General features: G+C 35.1%; 1 protein-coding gene across 10 annotated transcripts in view; it reads left to right on the top strand.

The window, feature by feature from the left end:
- The window catches only part of stac (C2 and C2B_Munc13-like domain-containing protein staccato), a 194607-nt gene that overhangs the window by 132602 nt on the left and 42302 nt on the right, over positions 1 to 19703 (top strand). For all 10 annotated transcript variants that reach the window (XM_069821789.1, XM_069821787.1, XM_069821791.1 and 7 more), the window contains one exon: positions 18794 to 19013. In XM_069821789.1, coding sequence (XP_069677890.1) covers positions 18794 to 19013 — 220 coding nt within the window. The remainder of the gene's footprint in view (positions 1 to 18793; positions 19014 to 19703) is intronic.

Below are 19703 nucleotides of genomic sequence, written 5' to 3'. Positions count from 1 at the left end.
GGAAATGAATTAACAAAGCAACTACTATTACATCATAAGCAGAAGATACGTGCCCATGTGTTGTAAAAATGTCAGCTCTATAGCTTCAGCAGATTTCGAGAAAATAATTTAATATTCTGATGATAGGAAGTTGCTCACAAATATCACCTTAAAAGCATAATGCGATAAGAGTTTTGTTATGTAATATTAGTTACACTTAAAACAGATACATTACCTAGGTAACTTTGCTGTGTACTGTAATATTGTTTTGATTAGTTTATTGATTACTTTTGTAAGGCTAAAGATACCATCAATATAAATTCCAACTTATCATGTCATACACAATCTCTTTCTTTGAAATATCACTTTCTTTATTAATGATATGTTTCATCCACTTAATACAGTATAATATTATACTACTATGGAATTTAAGTGAATATTCCTTCTTAACTCTCTATCATGTTATTAAGATTTAAAACACAAGTGCAATATTAAGAAATCAGTATTAGTACTTTTGTTTTAAAGACAATATAGATAATATTAAACAGAAAGAAGCCATATAAAAATAACGACATAAAATTTCACGTTCCGTTTGAAGTTTGTGCACCACTGTTTTCTTAATCCAACAGGTTGCTTATTCATATACACAACCCTTCCTCTTTCCATACTTAGCGCTTGCTGCCGCGCACGACGTCAATGTCAGAAAAATGCGCTTGCTTTGACATCACTGCAGTAGAGCGTCTCGTTTAGGCACAGTGAAAACGTAAACAAAGTGCAGGTAACGTGTGAGGGGAGGACGAGCCGTACTATAAACACGAGAGATGCACAAGGTTTTAGTTACAACATTTATGGAGGAGCTTTAATTGAAATTATATTTTCCAAAAACACACGCAACAAAAGAACACAAATTGCATAACGTTATCATATACACATTTTAACTAACAAGAAATTGTAACATTGAAATAATTCAATCAAATTTTGCTACTTATATAATGTGCTTTCAAGCAGCATTTTTTACGGTAATGAATTTCATTCTGTGTATGACTAACATAATATCAGCGTCTTCTATGGCCGAATTAACAAAACTACAGCATATTGGTCTGAAGTGACAACACTATTTTCTAAACATGATTATCCCTTCTTAAGTTTAATTTGTTCAGGTACTGTACAGAAGACATACGCCTATAGGTGCGAAGTCACTAAGATGACGAAAGAAGCATGTGTTACGTGGAACTACGTTGATGTGAGCTTGGATGACTGGTGATTATTCATTGCATCCAGGAAGAATGACTTCATAATGTTACTTCATAAATTAGCCGGTATCACCGACATGAATATATGAAGACACCGAGACAACCTAAGTTTTCTAATTTTCCAGTGTACTTTTAAGACAAATTTACCTGCAGGAAATTAAAATTTGCTGCAAATTACTTGAATATAGTTTTTAATCATATTTGTTAGAAATTGTTTTAATGTAAATACTGGAAATTACTTTAAGGTATTTTTTTAATAATTAAATTCTCTACAAATTACTTTAAAGTAGTTTTGCCAAATAACAAAATTTGCTATAAATTATTTTAAGGTAGTTTTTTAACAATCAAAATTGCTAAAACGTATTTTAAGGTAGTGTTCATGGAATTTTTTTAGTAACGAAAACAAAATAATGATGAGCAAAAATAATGTTATGTAAGAACTATAAGAAATAGACGGACTCGGATTACGCAACGATTACGAAACAAAGTTTCAGCGTTGCCTGGTAACAACTATCGTCTGTTATTTTTCAAAGTGATGACCTGTATTGTTGTAGGCGAATGCTTAGCGTCGCACTGACAATACATAACGGGAATCAGACGGTGTATATTTCTGGTATCAGATCAGGAAATCTAAAGTGTAGAATTAAAATAAACCACTTCAGTGGTACATAAATATTCTCATTTTCTAGTTGTAATTAGATGTTATAATAAATTCGAATGTCACCAGACTATTTATTCTCCCTTAGTGTAATATGCAACTAATTAGCGATGTGTGCAATAGAGAGGGGAAAGGAACTAGCCACTCTACTCCATTATCTCTCCTGGCGTAGTTGCCTCATGAGAGATGCCTTCTTGATGTCACTTGTGGGATCCACACCCATCTTCGGACAGTTGACTCAACAACATTACCGGAAGAAAGTCACTCTTTAACTATAATAATAATAATAATAATAATAATAATAATAATAATAATAATGATAATGATAATGATAATGATAAATATATTATCACTTTCACTATTATCATCTGAAACCATTCATCTAGGGAATTTAATTACTAAAACTTCTATTATTTGAAGACTGTCAGGACTAACAAAATGTACTAGATATTCAAAGAAACGTGCAATTGTAGAAAAATAAGAAAGAAAGAAACCTACTGTATGTTATGACCAGACATCGGATTCTAGGGCAAATGCCTATTTTGTTTCTTTAGGAGAAAAGTAAAAATAATTATTAATATTTGTGTTTCATGGAAATTGAAAGGTATTCAAAGAGTTTTATAGTGCCCTAAAATGCCCTAAAACGGTTATTAGAGCCTAATTTGTTAATATTCGCCTAAAAATGCCTAACTCACTGTAAAGTTTCGCATTTTACTCTTACTTTTTATAATTTATACATGCATTCACTGCGAAATTTAAGACATTTAAAAAGTGGAAAGTTTGCTTCACACCGGCCATGAAACCATTGATAAAGGAAACAAAATGTTTTGAATCTCACGACACTCGCAATAGATTTCACCGAATTTAACATGTTTGGAGGCATAAATGCCGACAAAGAACCAACCTTAGTTTTGAAGCAGGCAACAATTACAACATGTGCTGCTACCGATTCAGAGATATACTATACTATAAAAATGACTGTTTTCGGTCTGAAACCGATTAGCTGTACTGCCCTTCAAAGTGTCATAAAATCACAATTTTTGGAGAAAGAGTGTTTTTGAAATATTTATGAAAAGTCGTAAAACTGCGAATTAGTAGGGTAAACCGTTACAAAATATTTAAAAGAATGGCCCTCCTAGTGTTAACACTACCAGGAAATGCAACAATAAGTGGAACTTTGTATTTTTGTCCAATTGAATCTCAATAACAACGGTTCATTTGAATGCTCGTTAACAGTTGCTCTTTCCCTCACCTTATTTGTGTTGAGAAGTTTTGAGCGGTAGGACGTTTTCCTGTGAAGTTTAACGCGATAATGCCGAAAAATATAAGTGCAAAATCTACATTGATCCGGCAATGGCTAACAGAATATTCAGAATTCACTTATGATGGAAAAATAATATTCTGCAAGATTTGTAGCAAACAGGTATGTAACAATTGTTGAAATATATAAATTCTATTAATTTTAATGAGTAGGCCTATAATATTTATACATTGACTGAGCTATCCTGAGGTATAATTATTTTTAAGACCACTACACTTTAACCTTTTAAATTCCGATAGTTAAAGTATTTGCAGGTCATTAAAATTTTGATTGTTCGAACCCACTAACTTTGTGTTAGAAATACGGCAATACAACAATTAGGATTTTATTTTAATTTTATTCAGTTTACTTTACATTTTTAGATTTCGCAAGAAAAGAAGTGCCACCTAAAGCAGCATGTGCAAGGAGCGGCTCATAAGGCTAAAGCTCAGCAGAAAAATCAACTGCAACAAACTTTATTAACACAGCCTACTTCATCCAATCTCAGCAGCAATTTCTATGCTGATTTAACCAGAGCGTTTGTTGCTGCTAACATTCCCTGGAATGCAATTGAAAATCCGGTTTTAAGACAGTTTTTACAAAAATACTGCAAACAAAATATCCCATCTGAGTCGACCCTAAGAAAAAATTACTTAGACAGAATATACAATGAAACTTTAGCTTCCATTCGGGAGGATATAGGTGATTCTTACATATGGGTCTCTGTGGATGAAACCTCAGATCCTATGAATAGGTATATAGCAAATATGGTAGTAGGAAAACTTAGTCCTGATGGACTTTCGATTCCACACCTCGTATGTGTTAAGGAACTTTCGAAAGTGAATAGCCAAGCCATTGCTTATTTTGTAAATAAAGGCCTACAGTCTTTATACTCAGGTAATATAGACGATTCTAAAGTTCTGTTGTTTTGTACTGATGCTGCCTCATACATGGTTGCTGCAGCTCCACTTCTTAAAACATTTTATCCTAACCTCACGCATGTAACCTGTCTAGCACATGGCCTTCACAGGGTTTCTGAAACAATCCGGAATGAATTTCCTCTTGTCAATTCGTTTATTTCTAACACAAAAAAATGTTTTTGTAAAGCCCTATCCAGGATTTCAATATTCAGAGAGAACTTTCCAGATATCCCACTCCCACCTCAGCCGGTTGTTACACGATGGGGAACCTGGATTCAGTCAGTGGTATATTATTCTAAGTATTTTAAAGAAGTGGTCACAGTTATTGATAAATTACCTGAAACTGATAGTACAGCGTGTGTGAAAGCAGTGAAAGATTGTCTGAATGACTCACGAGTGAAAAACGATATTGCCTACATAACATCAAACTTTTCTTTCATACCTGCAAGCATTGAACAATTAGAACGTAAAAAACAATCTCTTTGTAGCCAAATAGCAATAGTAAAGGAAGCTCAAGTGAACATACATTCTGCTTTGGGCGAAACTGGGAAAAAAGTTAAAAATAAGTGGGATAACGTATTAAATAAGAATGTAGGATTTTCATTGTTGGAAAAAGTATCAAGAGTGATAATGGGGGAAAGTGTAAATGTTCCAGTAAGTATTGATGTTTCTATTGTACCTAATTTCAAATTTGCGCCTCTCACATCAGTTTCGGATGAAAGAAGTTTTTCTGCTTTCAAAATGATTCTCAGTGACAAAAGGCAAAGGTTAACTGTGGAGAATTTAGAAAAAATTCTGGTGATGTACTGTGCAGATAATTATAATAAAGTCTGAGCATGGAACTGAATTTCAATAACTTAAAATGAGTAATCTTGATATCAATAATCATTATTTCATTAGTTTCAATATATTAAATTTGTGCAGCTCTGTTTATAAATATAATATAGTATTCTTTTTTAATGTTTAAACATACTTTTTTGTGCGTATTTTAGTGTATAGCTAAAAATTTCAGTGAAAGAAATAAGTATGATACCTTGATGTGCCTAAAATGCCTATTTTCATTAAAATAGAGCCTAATTTTACAAATTTTGAGCTTATTTTAGGCGCCTAAAACTGCAATTTTTAGTGCCTAAAAATCCGATGTCTAGTACAGTAAACAAGTAAGCTATAGTGGAGTAAGTAATACAGAAAAAGAATAAAATGTAAGTTTTGTCGCCATGCTGAATTTGTAAGATCGGAATGCATTCCTTTAAAGCACTAACGGCTATTTTTCTCATAATGGTGCTATTGAGGCCTAATATATATATATATATATATATATATATATATATATATATATATATTACATATTTCGTCTCAAAAGGAGGTTATGGATCGCCATCAGACCGATAACTTCGATTTCTGAAAGGTGGTATTTTTCTTTATAGTAAGTTATGGGATTTTCGGTTCGTTCTTTTCGGCATTCATCTCGGTCGATTGTTCGACATTTGTATAGAATCTGATAGTTGGGTCAAGATGAAAGCAGAGTTGTTTTTAATGGCAATAATTTCGATACGTATAATCACTGTTACTTAAATTTGGAGGTTTTTCATACGGAAACAGAAAATTGTAAAACTACGGAAATTCCTATGAACTAGGATTATTACCTAGTATTTACATCACTTGGTTCAGGAGTGGCCAAGTGATACTCTCACAGGACGTTGAAGATGCTTCGTAGGGACCTACATGCTAAGGGAATTACTGTAATCGACGGATACAAAATGTGGGGGACGGATGCCAACTTTAATAAAATCGGATATTTATTATTGCAAATAAATAGTGATATAAAATTGGGGTTAGGAAACGACGAAATTAAGCCATTCAGTAAATTTTATGTATCTGGGATCAATATCAGAAGCAGATGGAATAAGCTTGTCAGAAATTAAGAGAAGCGTAATTCAGGGAAGAACAACAGTTAAAATACTCAATTCAACCCTATAAAGTAGAAACAAAAATTACCTATATTTCATGAGGTATTACTCGACCAAGGCCAGTGGAGTCCTGCAGCCCGGACCCGTGGCGCTACTGCTCCTGCGTTAGTAATACCGCATCGCGATATTTCACATTACGCCCGCGGCTACACTCGCCTCGGTCGAGTAATACAACGTATTCTGTTTATGGACATTAGGCAGACAAAAGGAAACCAATTTGTTAGCATATAAGATGGGTTTTTAAAGGAGCGAACTAGGAAATCACGCGAGGATAAAATCAGAAATATAAAAATCAAAGAAATTGTTAAGTTGGATAAGAAGTCCTGAAGTGACTTGTAAAATAAAATTTGAAAAGACAGGTTCTGTGGCAGATAAAGAACGCTGTGGTAGGACAAAGTCGGTAGTAAACGATTTGGATGTTCCGGGAAAAGTCTAGGAAAGTAGTGCCAGGAGATGAGCTATTCAGCAGTGTAGCGCATTCTCAGATACTGGTTTATGTCTGGATAAACCCCACTTTTTTATGAAATAAACTGTATTATTATTTTCTATAAACTTACTTTTTAACAAAATTAGAGGACTTTCAAATTTTTCGTGACTTTCTAATAATCTGGTGTGTTAAAATAATAACGGCCATGACAGAGACATCACAGGGCAAGTACAAGACAGGAGACACATACTGTTCCGTAAAATAAAGATATATCTCCGCCCACGCTCGAACCACGGACTACTTGGTTAGAAAGCGTACGCCCTACTCACAAAGCCAGAATGTTTAAATGGACATTATGGCCTAGATTTCTGTATGAGACAAACCAAAGAGATGCTAAACAAGGTGAACTCCAAACCATGCATTTAAATTCGATAAATTCGAACAGAAAAGTAAAGCGAAAGTGAAGAACTTGAGTACTGAAAGTGACGATGTTTCAGCCACCGCACAGCAATAAACTTGATGTGTCTACAACAGCTTGTAAGTTGGGAGTATTATTTTCGCAATTCAGGGTCTTTGCATGACTGTTTGCGTTGTGTTGCGTCACAATCCCATTTAGATAAAACAAAGAACGCGAAACTTCAATTTATACGCAATTCCCTGGAATGTCAACAGTGCAAAACTGTGAAATGCAAATATTCTGTTCTTATTGTGCTCCATAAATGAAACATTTTATACCCTAAAATTACACTGTGTAAAGAAATGAAAATCATACACAAGGAATGCAAGATGACTACATTCCACTAAAAAAAACTCATACTTAGTGTTTCAGTGGCTATCATGCTTGTGTCAGGATACAGGTATGCGGGTACATTCCCGGCCGAGAGTGATTCTTGAATTTTAAAAAATCCAAGGAAGTAGTCCCTAAAACTATTCATCCTAAAGACTAAATTTATCGCATTAAATATCACATGTCAGAAGCCCGACTTTAATAAATAATAGTAATTAAGGAGACCTCTGATGGAGAATAGTGACAACATGTCGATTCATAATCTCGCTGACCTTAAACCAAAAGAAAAATAAAATAAGCGTAGAATGAAATCAAAAGTCAAGTAAACGTAAAAAGAAGGGTAAAAAATTTAATGAGTAGAAAGAAAAATACATTAAACATAGAAAGAAAGCAAAAATCAAGTAAACGTAGAAAGAAAGGAAAACTCTAAACGTAGAAAGAAAGATAAAAATCAATTAAACGCAGAAATAAATATCAAACGCAGAAAGAAAGAAAAAAATCAAGTAAACGTAGAAAGAAAGGAAAAATTAAGTAAATGTACAAGAAAAGGAAACCTCAAGTAAATGTAGAAAAAAGATAAAAAATTAATTACATGTAGAAATAAATATCAAACGCAGAAATACAGGAAAATCAAGTAAACGTAGGAATAAAGATAAAAAGTCAATTAAATGTATAAAGAAAGACCAAGTAAACATAGAAAAATCCGAGTAAATGTAGAAAAAAAAAAAAAAAAAAAGAAAATTTGAATAATGCAGAGGTCAAGTAGGCCTAAATGCAAAAAGAATTATCAAGTAGGCCTAAATGCAGAAATTAAGTAAACGCAGAAAAAGTCAAGTAAACGTAAAACGAATTATCAAGTAAACGCAGAAAAATCTGAGTAAAGGTAGAAAGAAAAGAAAGCTTAAGTAGGCCTAAACACGGTAAAAATCAAGTAAACTTAGATAAATAGAGTAAACGTAGAAAGAAAGAATGAGAAACAAAGAAAAAAGAAAAGATTCGCAGAGATAAAGAGAGTAAAGTTAAGAAATAAAAAAATGGAAAATGAGAGAAAGAAGTTGAATTAAATTAAATTTTGGAAAGAGAAAAAATGAAGGCAGATGAAAGCAAAGAAAATGATAAAGGAAAGAGAATGCAAAAATAATGTAAGGGATTAGAAAGAAATAATGAATTAACGAAAAGGTAAAGGAACGAAAGAACTCTTGGAACTTCGTACACATTCAGCGCTTCACGGTACAGAGTACAGTTTGTTGATTACTCACGTCTATTTCGGAACGCACGTAATCTCGCAGCAACCGGTTCCCTGTTGACCGGCATTCATTTCACCGCCCCGCACCGTGTTTATCGCATGGAGTGCGCTGCCTCTTCATCCCTCACGTCCAGTCGGCAGTGCAGAACGTGCAACACATGCAATCATCGGAGCATATTGCACTGTACATTCTCGTCTCGGATTTGTGGCATCATGTAGACCAGCGGTGACCAAAACTCGAACGGCAGTGATTACACGCGTAAGATAGTCTATGAAGTAAGGAGACGCGGGAGAGGTACATGGCATGAGCATATACAACCAGTGGTTGTTAGTACACTAACAATGATTTCTTCATCAACCCGTTAATAGAAATCGCAAGCTTTTCTGTATCAGCAATGTCACTACTGTCATCAAGAGCCAATAAAAATATATACAAATTTTCTTGCTTTTTTTTTTTAATATTCCTCATGAACACAAACAGAAATCTCCTGAATTCTCTTTTGGATATTTAGTCGAGAAATTCGCAGTTTTTCAAAATTAATTAAAAAATTTCATTGGACAAATTATTTCGGCCACCTTGATCATTACGCCTTTTTTAAAAAACTCTTTCGTTGGAAGGCTTAAGACAGTCGTGTCAACTGATGCCCATAGGAGCAAGCGCGCGCTTTAGAGCTCAGGAGAGCCTGAGCGCTTTACAACGGAAAGGAAAGAGACAGACGAAAGAGGTAGTATATCCCGCTTGGTCGAGCTATATACAGGAATGACCAGCACTGATTCAGTGGATATAGAGAAGAGAACTTATTAAAACTACGATAAAACTCGTATATCCATGTTAATTTTTAGATTTGTCTTAGAAGTATAACTGCATTATAAGAATGTAAGTTTTAATTTTAATAACTTACTCATTTTTCACAAGTTTGCTTTTTTATTCAAAAGGAATATTTTCTGTACTTTTTTTTTTTTTACAGAAAAGTGAAATTATCAGATATGTTTGTTTAGTAGCATTACGGGTAATGAAACGATGTTTTCGTAAATCTAATATATCGTAAATATATATAACTGAAGATAGTGCATTACAATTTTCAAAATATTCGCATGGAAAATGTTTGTAAGGAAATGAATTAAGAAAGCAACTATTGTTACATTATAAACAAAAGATATGTGCCGATGTGTTGAAAAAAGTCAGCTCTATAGTTTCAGCAGATTTCGAGAAAATAATTTAATATTCTGATGATAGGAAGTTGCGCACCAATATCACCTTAAAAGCAGAATGCGATAAGAGTTTTGTTATGTAATATTACTTACAGTTAAAACATATACCTAGCTAACTTTGCTTTGTACTATAATATTTTTTTGATTAGTTTATTGATTACTTTTATAAGGCTAAAGATACCATCAATATCAATTCTAACTTATCATGTCATACTCACTCTCTTTCCTTGGGATATCACTTTCTTTATGAATGATGTGTTTCATACACTTAGTACAGCATAGTTAAACTACTATGGAATTTATGTGAATATTCCTTCTTAAATCTTTATTAGGCTATGTTATTAACGTTTAAAACACAACAGCAATATTAAGAAATTGGTGTAAATACTTTTGTTTTACAAATAATATAGACAGTATCAAACAGAAAGTAGTCATATAAAAATAACAACATAAAATTTCACTTTCCGTTTGAAGTTTGTACAACCACTGTGGTCTTAATCCAACAGGCTGCTTATTCATATGCATAATCCTTCCTATTTTCATACCTAGCGCTTGTTGCGCGCGCACGACGTCAAGGTTAGAAAAATGCGCTTGCTTTATCACTGGCTTAAGAGAACGAGCTATTTCGTTTGCCACTAGATAGCTGGCTTTCTTACATTTATTTATGTCATCTTTCTCTTCATGACGAGGATTGAAGGCTGATTTCAGTTCTTGGAGTTTAATAGATCGTTTCTTCACTACAGTAGCACGTAATATTCAAACAGTTTCTCTATATTATTATTATTATTATTATTATTATTATTATTATTATTATTATTATTATTATTATAATACTGAAGCCTCCCGCGGCCGCCGGGTTCGCCCATGCGTTAACACGACGCTGATTATCTCTGTAAAATGAAGATATCATTGCGAAAGAACCTGTAGGCGAGATTACGTGGATGAGAGCAGAGGAAGTGGTCATCGCCTTCGAGCATTGCAGCTAGAATTGGCTGCTGCACAACTTGCGGAGGCGATGCCTACGTCAGCGGACAACAGCGAATGCATTCGCACATTGTGAGTGGCGGGTTGCTGAGTAGCAAGGTGCTCGTTGTGCAGCATTTCTCGTACGTCGCCACGCGACATTAAAATGAACTATTAAAAGAGGGATAGAAGGAAGTTAGAGAACTGTAGAAAAAAAAAGAAACTGTAAAAAGTAAGGAAACAAAATATGGAGAATGAAAGAAACTAAGAAGAAATAGGAGAGAGAGAAAAAAGAAGCAAATGATAGTGAATGATGATATAAGATAAACGGTAAAAACTGAAGCATTGAAACAAAAAAAAGAACAAGGAAGAAGTAAGAGGGAGATTAGAAGGGAGAAAGTAAAAGAAAGAGCTAAAATTGAGGAAGAGGTGAAGTGAACATGACCCACTGATTTACTTATTATTCAGACGAGAAGAAGACTGGCCACCGGTGTAGCTCAATCGGCTGAGGTGCTTGTGTGCGATCCGGGGTTGCGCTTGGCCGCGGGTTCCATTCCCGCCCGCCTGTGTTGATTACCTGGTTGGTTTTTTCCGAGGTTTTTCCCAACCATAAGGCGAATGTCACGATAATCTATGGCGAATCCTCGGCCTCATCTCGCCAAATACCATCTCGCTATCACCAATCTCATCGACACTAAATGACCTAGTAGTTGATGCAGCGTCGTTAAATAAACAACTCCCCACAAAAAAGAGAGGAGGAGAAGAAGAAGAAGAAGAAGATTAGTGAAGGTTATCTTACTCTTTGGGTCGTTAAAATCTGAAAAATTCACATAACATCCATTATTTAAAGATTAAGTTTAATCAATTTGTGTCTTAGAATTTGATGCTTCTAGATCTGCGCTGACTTAGGTAGTTGGTATAGCAAGAATATTTTGTTACTAATATGTGTGAATTTTCCAGCTTAAGGAAGTTATAATATATGATCAATTAATTAACGAAGGGAGTTGAATAACGAATGAATGAATGAACGAACGTATGCAGGACACTGGCTGAGAGAGAAAGAGAGTGAGAAGAGGAAGATAAAAGAGAGTCTAGGTAAATAAAGAGAAACTAGAGAGACAAATACTCGGCACCCAAGTAGCTCAGTTGGTTGATGAACTGGCGACGGACGGAAAGTTCTTAGGTTCATTCCGGGTGAAAGCGGCATTTATCTCGTTGTCAAAACTTCCAAAACGGCCCTGGCGTCCATTCAGCCTCCTGTAAAATTCAGTACCGGGATATTCCCGAGGTTTAAAGGCGTTCGGAGCGTGGTGCCGATTCTAGTGCCGAGACCATGAAAGCATGGAGCTGTATCACCACGCTCCCCATTCGCCTTCATGGCTTGTAAAGGGTATGTACCTCTTATTAGTAGGTACTCGAATAATTTATCTACAGGCGAATTGAAGCTTTGTGGTAGGCCTACTGTGGAAACCAGCACACGCTTTTCATCCACTTAGAACACACAATTAATTACCCATTCGGGCAACAGCCCCAGTCAGACATTCTGTGATATTTATGATGGACAGAGCAGTTGCAATACAGGTTTTTTCCGACTACATACAAGAGGACGGCAGAAAATAGGAAAAGTTTGGAGAATGCTGGGTTTGCAGTGTAAGACCTGCCATTTGAAAGAACATTATATACAGTAGTGGCAAAAAAAACTCGGACCGACCCTTGTAGCTGGTACAAAAGAATCCTGTGCTGTGTATTGTGAAACTGTGGTAATTTCAATAGGCTATGGATAGTGAAGCCAGAGGTATGTACTGCTATTTAATATAAAAATACGCAGTTATCTTCGCCGAATAGAGGTGGAAATGTAATATTGATGCCAGATGAAAATAAAACTCTCGAAGTTTTTTCGTCTGTTAGTTTGAGACACTGAAGGAAACAAAAGACGGTAAGAATCGAATAAATGCAATAAATTTAATTGTTACAATTAATTATACAAGATGGATGTGTTTTTTGACTAGCAAAATTTGAATCTGTGACTCTGAAATCAGCTACAAGGGTCGGTCCGGTTGTTTTGCCACTACTGATGTATGTATAGTATGTATGTATAGTATGTATGTATGTATGTAATTAGATTTACTTTGTCGTTCTTATTCCGCCACTGATTCTTGATCGTTGTGCAGTCATGATTTAAAGCGGAAGGCAATAAAGAATTAATATCGCTCAAATACATTGATAAGAACAATAACCTACAATAGAAAGACCTATACTCTAGAATCCAACTATCTTAATGGCTAGGATTATGTGGTAGTTGTTCTTCCTTGAGTATTTTTCAGTTTACCGTTATTTTCGCTCGGAGTTTTCCCCTGTTTGTAAATAACTTATAGGCCTACTGTTTTCTGATGACAATTCCTTTCTCTCGTAAGAATGTACGGTTCATGAGACAGCCGGATGCGAGAAGGCGAACGGGCTTCTACGTCAGAAATGGTATATTAGAAAGGAATGTCAGTAGTGACATCATGAGTCTGACGTCATGGTGGACCATATGACGTAGAGATCGCAACGGAGCAATTTCATTATAATATACGTTACGTTCTTACCAATTGCTGTTTGACCAGTTTCGCTATAAATACTTCATTGGTCATCTGTTTCCTTCCCGTCCCCTTCACTGAACTGAAATTATAGCCTTGACATTGCCTGGCTCTGACCGACCTTGTGTAGCATTGCGTATGTTGTGTGTGTCATATTATGCGAGGGACTTTCTTTCGCACGGAAGTTCTTTACGCAATTCAGACGACGTGTCGGCCAGTTCACCTGTCAGAGTACCAATACATTTCTTTCTTGAACTCCTAGGGCCGTATTCATAGACATTTTTAGCGCGGGCTTCCGGTGGATGATCAGCGTTTTTCGTATTCATAAACCAGTGTTAGCGATAGGATATGATTTGAATTCTGTACTAGTAACCAGTGGATAGCCGGGGCTAGCTTAGTACGCTAGTAGCGCGTGCTGCGAAATGTCTATGAATAGCACCCCTGTACTCTAGCTGTTTTTATATATAAATTTACTTGTTCAGTTATATACACCAGATATTTTTTTAAGTTTATTTAATATTTATTGAATACTAACTAATTTCAATTTACTTATTTATTTGCTATTTCTATATAAAACTATATTCTTCCTCTTTTTTATTTGTACCTTAATAATAATAATAATAATAATAATAATAATAATAATAATAATAATAATAATAATAATAATAATAATAATAATATGTCTTTATTAAACACGAACGTGTATAACTTTTAGCCACTTTTTTATTTATTTCTTCTGGAGGCCTGGCTCGAGGCCTCGCAGAGTGAGGTTGATTGTGAAGTACGAGTAATATTGACAGAGATGGTAATGGTGAGGGGAAAGCAGATGGCCATGGTGAAAGGCAGAGATCCTAAACACTCGGTCACTATTTTATAATTTAGTGTCTTAATTTCATTCATACGCTATTTCATTCCAATCTTACATAAACTGTTGATTACTTTCCTCCTTGCTTTCAGTATATAATCCCTCTTTCTAAATGTCTTCTCTTCCTTTCTGTCTCTTTTTTCCTCTTATATTACTGTGTTCATTTTTCTTTCCTTCATTTTCCTTTCCTCCGCCTTCCTTTCCTTCATTTAGTCCTCCTTTATTTCGTTCACTCTCCTTTCGTTTTCTTTCCTTTGCCTTCCCTTCATTTCCCTTCCTTTGTCCTCCTTGTCTTTCCTTTCCTTTGACCTCCGTTTCTTTCCTTTGTCTTTCTTTCCTTCCTATTCTTTCCCTTTGCTGTTCTTGCCATTTCTTTTTATGCCTTTCTTTGCCTTGAACTCCGTTCCTTTCCATTTCTTTCCTTTGGCTGCCTTTTCTTTGCATTCCTTTCTTTTGTCCTCCTTACCATTCCTTTCCTTTGCCCTCTTTTGCATTTCTTCTCTTTGCCCTGCTTTCCATTTCTTTCCTTCGCCCTGCTTTTTACTTATTTCCTTTGCCCTACTTTTCATTTCTTTTCTTTGCCCTCCATTATTTTCTTTCCTTCGCCCTGCTTTCTATTCATTTCCTTTGCCCTCCTTTTCATTTCTTTCCTTTGCCCTCCTTTTCATTTCTTTCCTTTGCCCTCCTTTTCATTTCTTTCCTTTGCCCTCCTTTCCATTCCTTTCCTTTGCCCTCCTTTCCATTCCTTTCCTTTGCCCTCCTTTCCATTCCTTTCCTTTGCCCTCCTTTCCATTCCTTTCATCCTCTTTTCCATTTCTTTCCTTCGTCCTGCTTTCCATTCCTTTCCTTCGCCCTCCTTTCCATTCCTTTCTTTCGCCCTGCTTTCTATTCCTTTCTTACCTTTGCCCTCTTTTCCCTTATATTCATTCACCCTCCTTTCCTTTCCTTTCCTTTCCTTTCCTTTCCTTTCCTTTCCTTTCCTTTCCTTTCCTTTCCTTTCCTTTCCTTTACTTTACTTTACTTTCCTTTCCTTTCCTAGTTTCTTTTCTTTCATATATATTTCCTCCTTTCATATTTTGTCTTCCTTTATATATCTCTCTCTCTCACTTTTCAGTTAGCAGCATCATACTAGAAATATTTCCTTAATGACTTCTTTGGGTCGATGACTGCCCTTGACTTTACAGAATTTAATTCGTGTTATGCTGACTTAAAGCAGCTTACTCGTACTAAGCTTCTTTCTTAATTTTTCTTTGCTTGCTCCCATAGTTACTCGAATAAAAGTTACATTCTGAATTCTTGAATAATTCCCATTCAGTTCCAAAGAAATTTCATTTATAACTTAATTACATAATTAATTATTTTTCATAGATGTGTTTTTTTAATCTAAAATAAAATAACACAAATTAATATTCATTATTCATCACATTATCATATTGGATTTTGTATAATCACCGACCCAGAGCAATAAATACTATTTACTGAAGATGGAAATGGTTTTCCGGAGGTCAGTAGGCTTATCAAAATGGGAGGAAATAAAGAATGTTGTAATCGATGATATTGAAACGAGTCGGTTCGCATGATTTGAACGTAACAAGTGGAGGAAAATAGATTGCTTATAAATCATTGAAATGGGAATCCATATTATAGCACTTACGTGATACAATGCAGGAAGTTGTGGAAGAAATAAATCTGACAAAAAAAAAAGATATCGTATATCGTAGCTGGATATATGAATACAGTATGTTTCTCTAGAAGAGTTCATAGCCATTCATACGGGACCATTCTGTGAATAGCAGTTGATAACCAATTAATATGAGGTGGCGTCGAATACCTACAATCATTTCAGTAATACGGCCTTCATTTCATAGAATTAACATCACTTTTTGTTACTGTTTTTCTTGTATCATACAGGCATTTTATCTTAAGAATAAAAATTTAATAGCGATATTTCGTAAACTATTCGCATTAGAAACATAAGGCAAACGCCATTATTAAATTAATTTTATTTTGTGCAATTTCTGCTATAATTATGGCTATTGTTCCATTAAAAAATAAAAGTTTGTGCTGAAAATACTTTTTTTTCATTAATATTAATTTTCTTAAAGGCTAGATTTCTGAGCTCTTATGTGCTATTAACTGTAGGAAAACAGTTCGTTTATATCAGTAGTAATATAAGAGATATTTAATTTGATAGTTTTAAGTGCTTCACACTGTGTAATAGACTAAGGGTCTATCTAATGAGGAAAGAAGGAAGGATCGCAGAAAGCCTTGTTAAGCATGTTTTCAACAGCCAATCAGAAGACCTATTCAAGTGGACATCTTAGAATAGAATAGAATAGAATATTTTATTTTCACTGGCAGAGTTAAGGCCATAAGGCCTTCTCTTCCACTCAACCAGCATTAATCAATACAATAGTTACATACATATTTAAATTATGAATATTTACAATACACTGAAAAGATTCTCCAGTTAAATTTTAACGACTACTACATGTTTATTTAAATTGAGATAAACCTATAAGAAAAAGTAATAACTTAATTTATGAGCTAGTTTAATTCAATTCAGTCTATATGCAATATGTAAAGAATTATAATTAAGTTGAGATAGCTAGTTGGTTAAAATGATGACAATTAATTTAATAGAAGTTTACTAGAACTATGTTATAGGGAGCAAAATATAAATCTAAACTATATTGATATAATGAGAATATTAATGTAATGCAATTTTGCCATTAGAGGTTTTGTATTCTATTTAGAGAAATTAATGGTAATAATAAGAATGGACAGATGTTAGTTTCATTATAAGTAACAAATATTAATCGGTAATTAATAAATAATGAAGCTACCCTTCTGAACACAATATCTAGATTAATTTATTTAGGGTCTGCGTCTGACGATCACTCTACAGCAGGGGTTCTTAACCTTTTTTGGCCAAGACCCAAAGTTAACTTGGCGATAAACTTGCGCGGCCCATGGGCCTATTTTGAAGTTAAACAGTGCTATTGTAAAAAAAAAAACAATTAAGTATAGCAATTATTTATTAATTTAGTGTTGTAATATTTCATAATAATCAATAATAATTATAAAATATAATCATAATCACAAGTACCTACTTTAATTAACATTTTTTAAATTTTATTTTTTCGAGAAGCTAAAGCGACCCATCTCGAAAGCCACGGCGACCCTTGTTTGGGTCGCAACCCATAGGTTAAGAACCTCTGCTCTACAGCGATGGAAGATGGATTTTGCTTTGTAATAACTAGACAGCGGAAAAAAGTCAAGTCATGTTTATAGTTTACAAGTACTGTACGCATAGACTATGGCATGAGGTGTGCACGCATCCCAAGTAGGTAGCTACAACACGGTACCGTCCGCAGAGAGCACCACGCGAACACCGAAAACAACTGCCACTTTGCGTTCTCAGTCAGTCCGTCCGTACGTGAACAGAGAACATTGAGATACGTAAACATATTATTCATTTGTGTTCGGTGAAGTGATTATAATGCCGAAGATAGATGTTAAAAATCATAGGGTGTATTCTTTAATACAAGAATATGGTGTCGACATTTTTAGTAGTGATACTGGTGAAACAATTAAGTGTCGGTTATGTATATGTGCATTAAAAAAGATAACAAAACAGTGTCGATAGAACATCAATGTAATACACAGAAACACATGAAAAATGTTGCTCTATGTTAGAAGAAAATAAGGGTTTAAGTTCAAATTCCGCCTCAAATATGAAATATGACTTTTGCCAGCATTTGTGTCGAAAGATGATAAGTTGCAATATTCCATTCAAAACGTTGGACAATCCTCACTTTAAAAGAGTTTATAGAAAAGTACACAAAATATAAGGCACCTTCTGAATCATCGATTCGAAAACAGTTCTTACCTGCACGCACCTCTAGTATGCCTTCTCTGCTTACGTAAACAACAACCCTCTGACGGGACAAACTACTCGCGTTGTAGTTACCTTCACATCCCAATGACTTTTTTTCCGCTGTCTAGTAATAACTTTTGGGAAGACTAAATAAATTTATTTTAAATTTTATAGTATTAAATAGTGAATAGTATAATATGTATCTAGTCAGCGATGTATGCAATGGAGGGGGAAATGAACTGGTCACCCTATCCCATTATCTCCTGGCCTAGTTGCCTCATGAGTGATGCCTTGTTGGGGTCCAGACCTGTCTTCGGACAGTTCACTAAACAATAAAGAGTGAATATTATCTTTTAAATGTGTTGCAAATTTGCCAAAAAATTATGTTTCCGAAACTTGTCCCACTCCATCTTAAATTCGTGGCTACGTCACTGATTTAAAATGTTATTTATATAAAATTAATGAAAGCAGTAGCTCAATAGTGTAGTTGAAATCTTTCCGATCGTGGCATATAAAAACAACTCTTCCTTGTTGTAAACGAGCAATATTGTGCAACAACTTTGAGCCCCTACGGCTAAAATAAGCCATATTTATCTGGGAAACCCCAAGACAGATTTTTTATACGAGGTGTTGAGAACCTGTTGGCAATGGGTTATTGATCCAATGGTCGCCAGGTGCGCTGTCTCCTCCAATGAGGCCAGCTTCGCCGCGGTGGATTCCCCGAGTGTTGACGTGAGACTTGTTCCTTTTGCAGAATCCAAGAGCTAGATGGCGGCTTCTTCGAGAAGTTCGGCACTTTGCTCAAGGAGCAGCAGGCGGAGGAAAGCGCCGAGCCTGCGGAGGAGGCGGGCAACGTGGAGCTGGAGCTGGACGTCCCGCCAGAGAACGGGGACTCCGGGATAGCGCTGCAGGACAGCGACACGGAGGCAGAGCCCGACACCCATGAGTTCATCACCGACGCCATGGGCTGGAATGTGAGTTGCAATTATTTCTGTAATCTTACGGTGTACTGAACAAACGCAGAACACATTAATAAGGGAATTATTTCTGTAATCTTACGGTGTACTAAACAAACGCAGAACACATTAACAAAAAAAATTATTTATGCAATCTTACGATTAACTGAACAAACGCAGAACACATTAATAAGGAAATTGTTTCTTAATCTTACGGTGAAATGAATAAACGCAGAACACATTAATAAGGAAATTATTTCAGCAAATTTCGACTTGATCACTTTTTTTTTATAAAATTCCGTCATTTTTCAAGCGAAAAGGCTTACACTGCAGCGTGAGGCTTATTGTTCTTACCACTCCTATTCTGTGAATTATTGGGTAGCCGAACGGCCGCGCTCTTGTACAAGTACGGCACGTCGCACCGTGAACTTAACCCGGGCTATGGTATGGATGTTGATGATGATGATGATTATTATTATTATTATTATTATTATTATTATTATTATTATTATTATTATTATATGTGAATTAATGATGACGAAATGAATCCCAGGTCTAACGCTGTAAGTTACCCAGCAATTCAGCTTCAATTGGTTGAAGGAAAACCCCTAACCAGATAACTTGTTCCAATAGGTCATGGATCCCTTATAAGATCATACTTAGATATTGAATGTGAACAAAACTCCTTCAAAAGTTTAGGACAGTACC

This window comes from Periplaneta americana, chromosome 3 (assembly GCF_040183065.1).
Source record: "Periplaneta americana isolate PAMFEO1 chromosome 3, P.americana_PAMFEO1_priV1, whole genome shotgun sequence".
Taxonomy (NCBI): Eukaryota; Metazoa; Arthropoda; class Insecta; order Blattodea; family Blattidae; genus Periplaneta; species Periplaneta americana.
The sequence above is the reverse complement of the archived record's forward strand: the minus strand, read 5'-3'. Positions and strand labels throughout refer to the sequence as shown.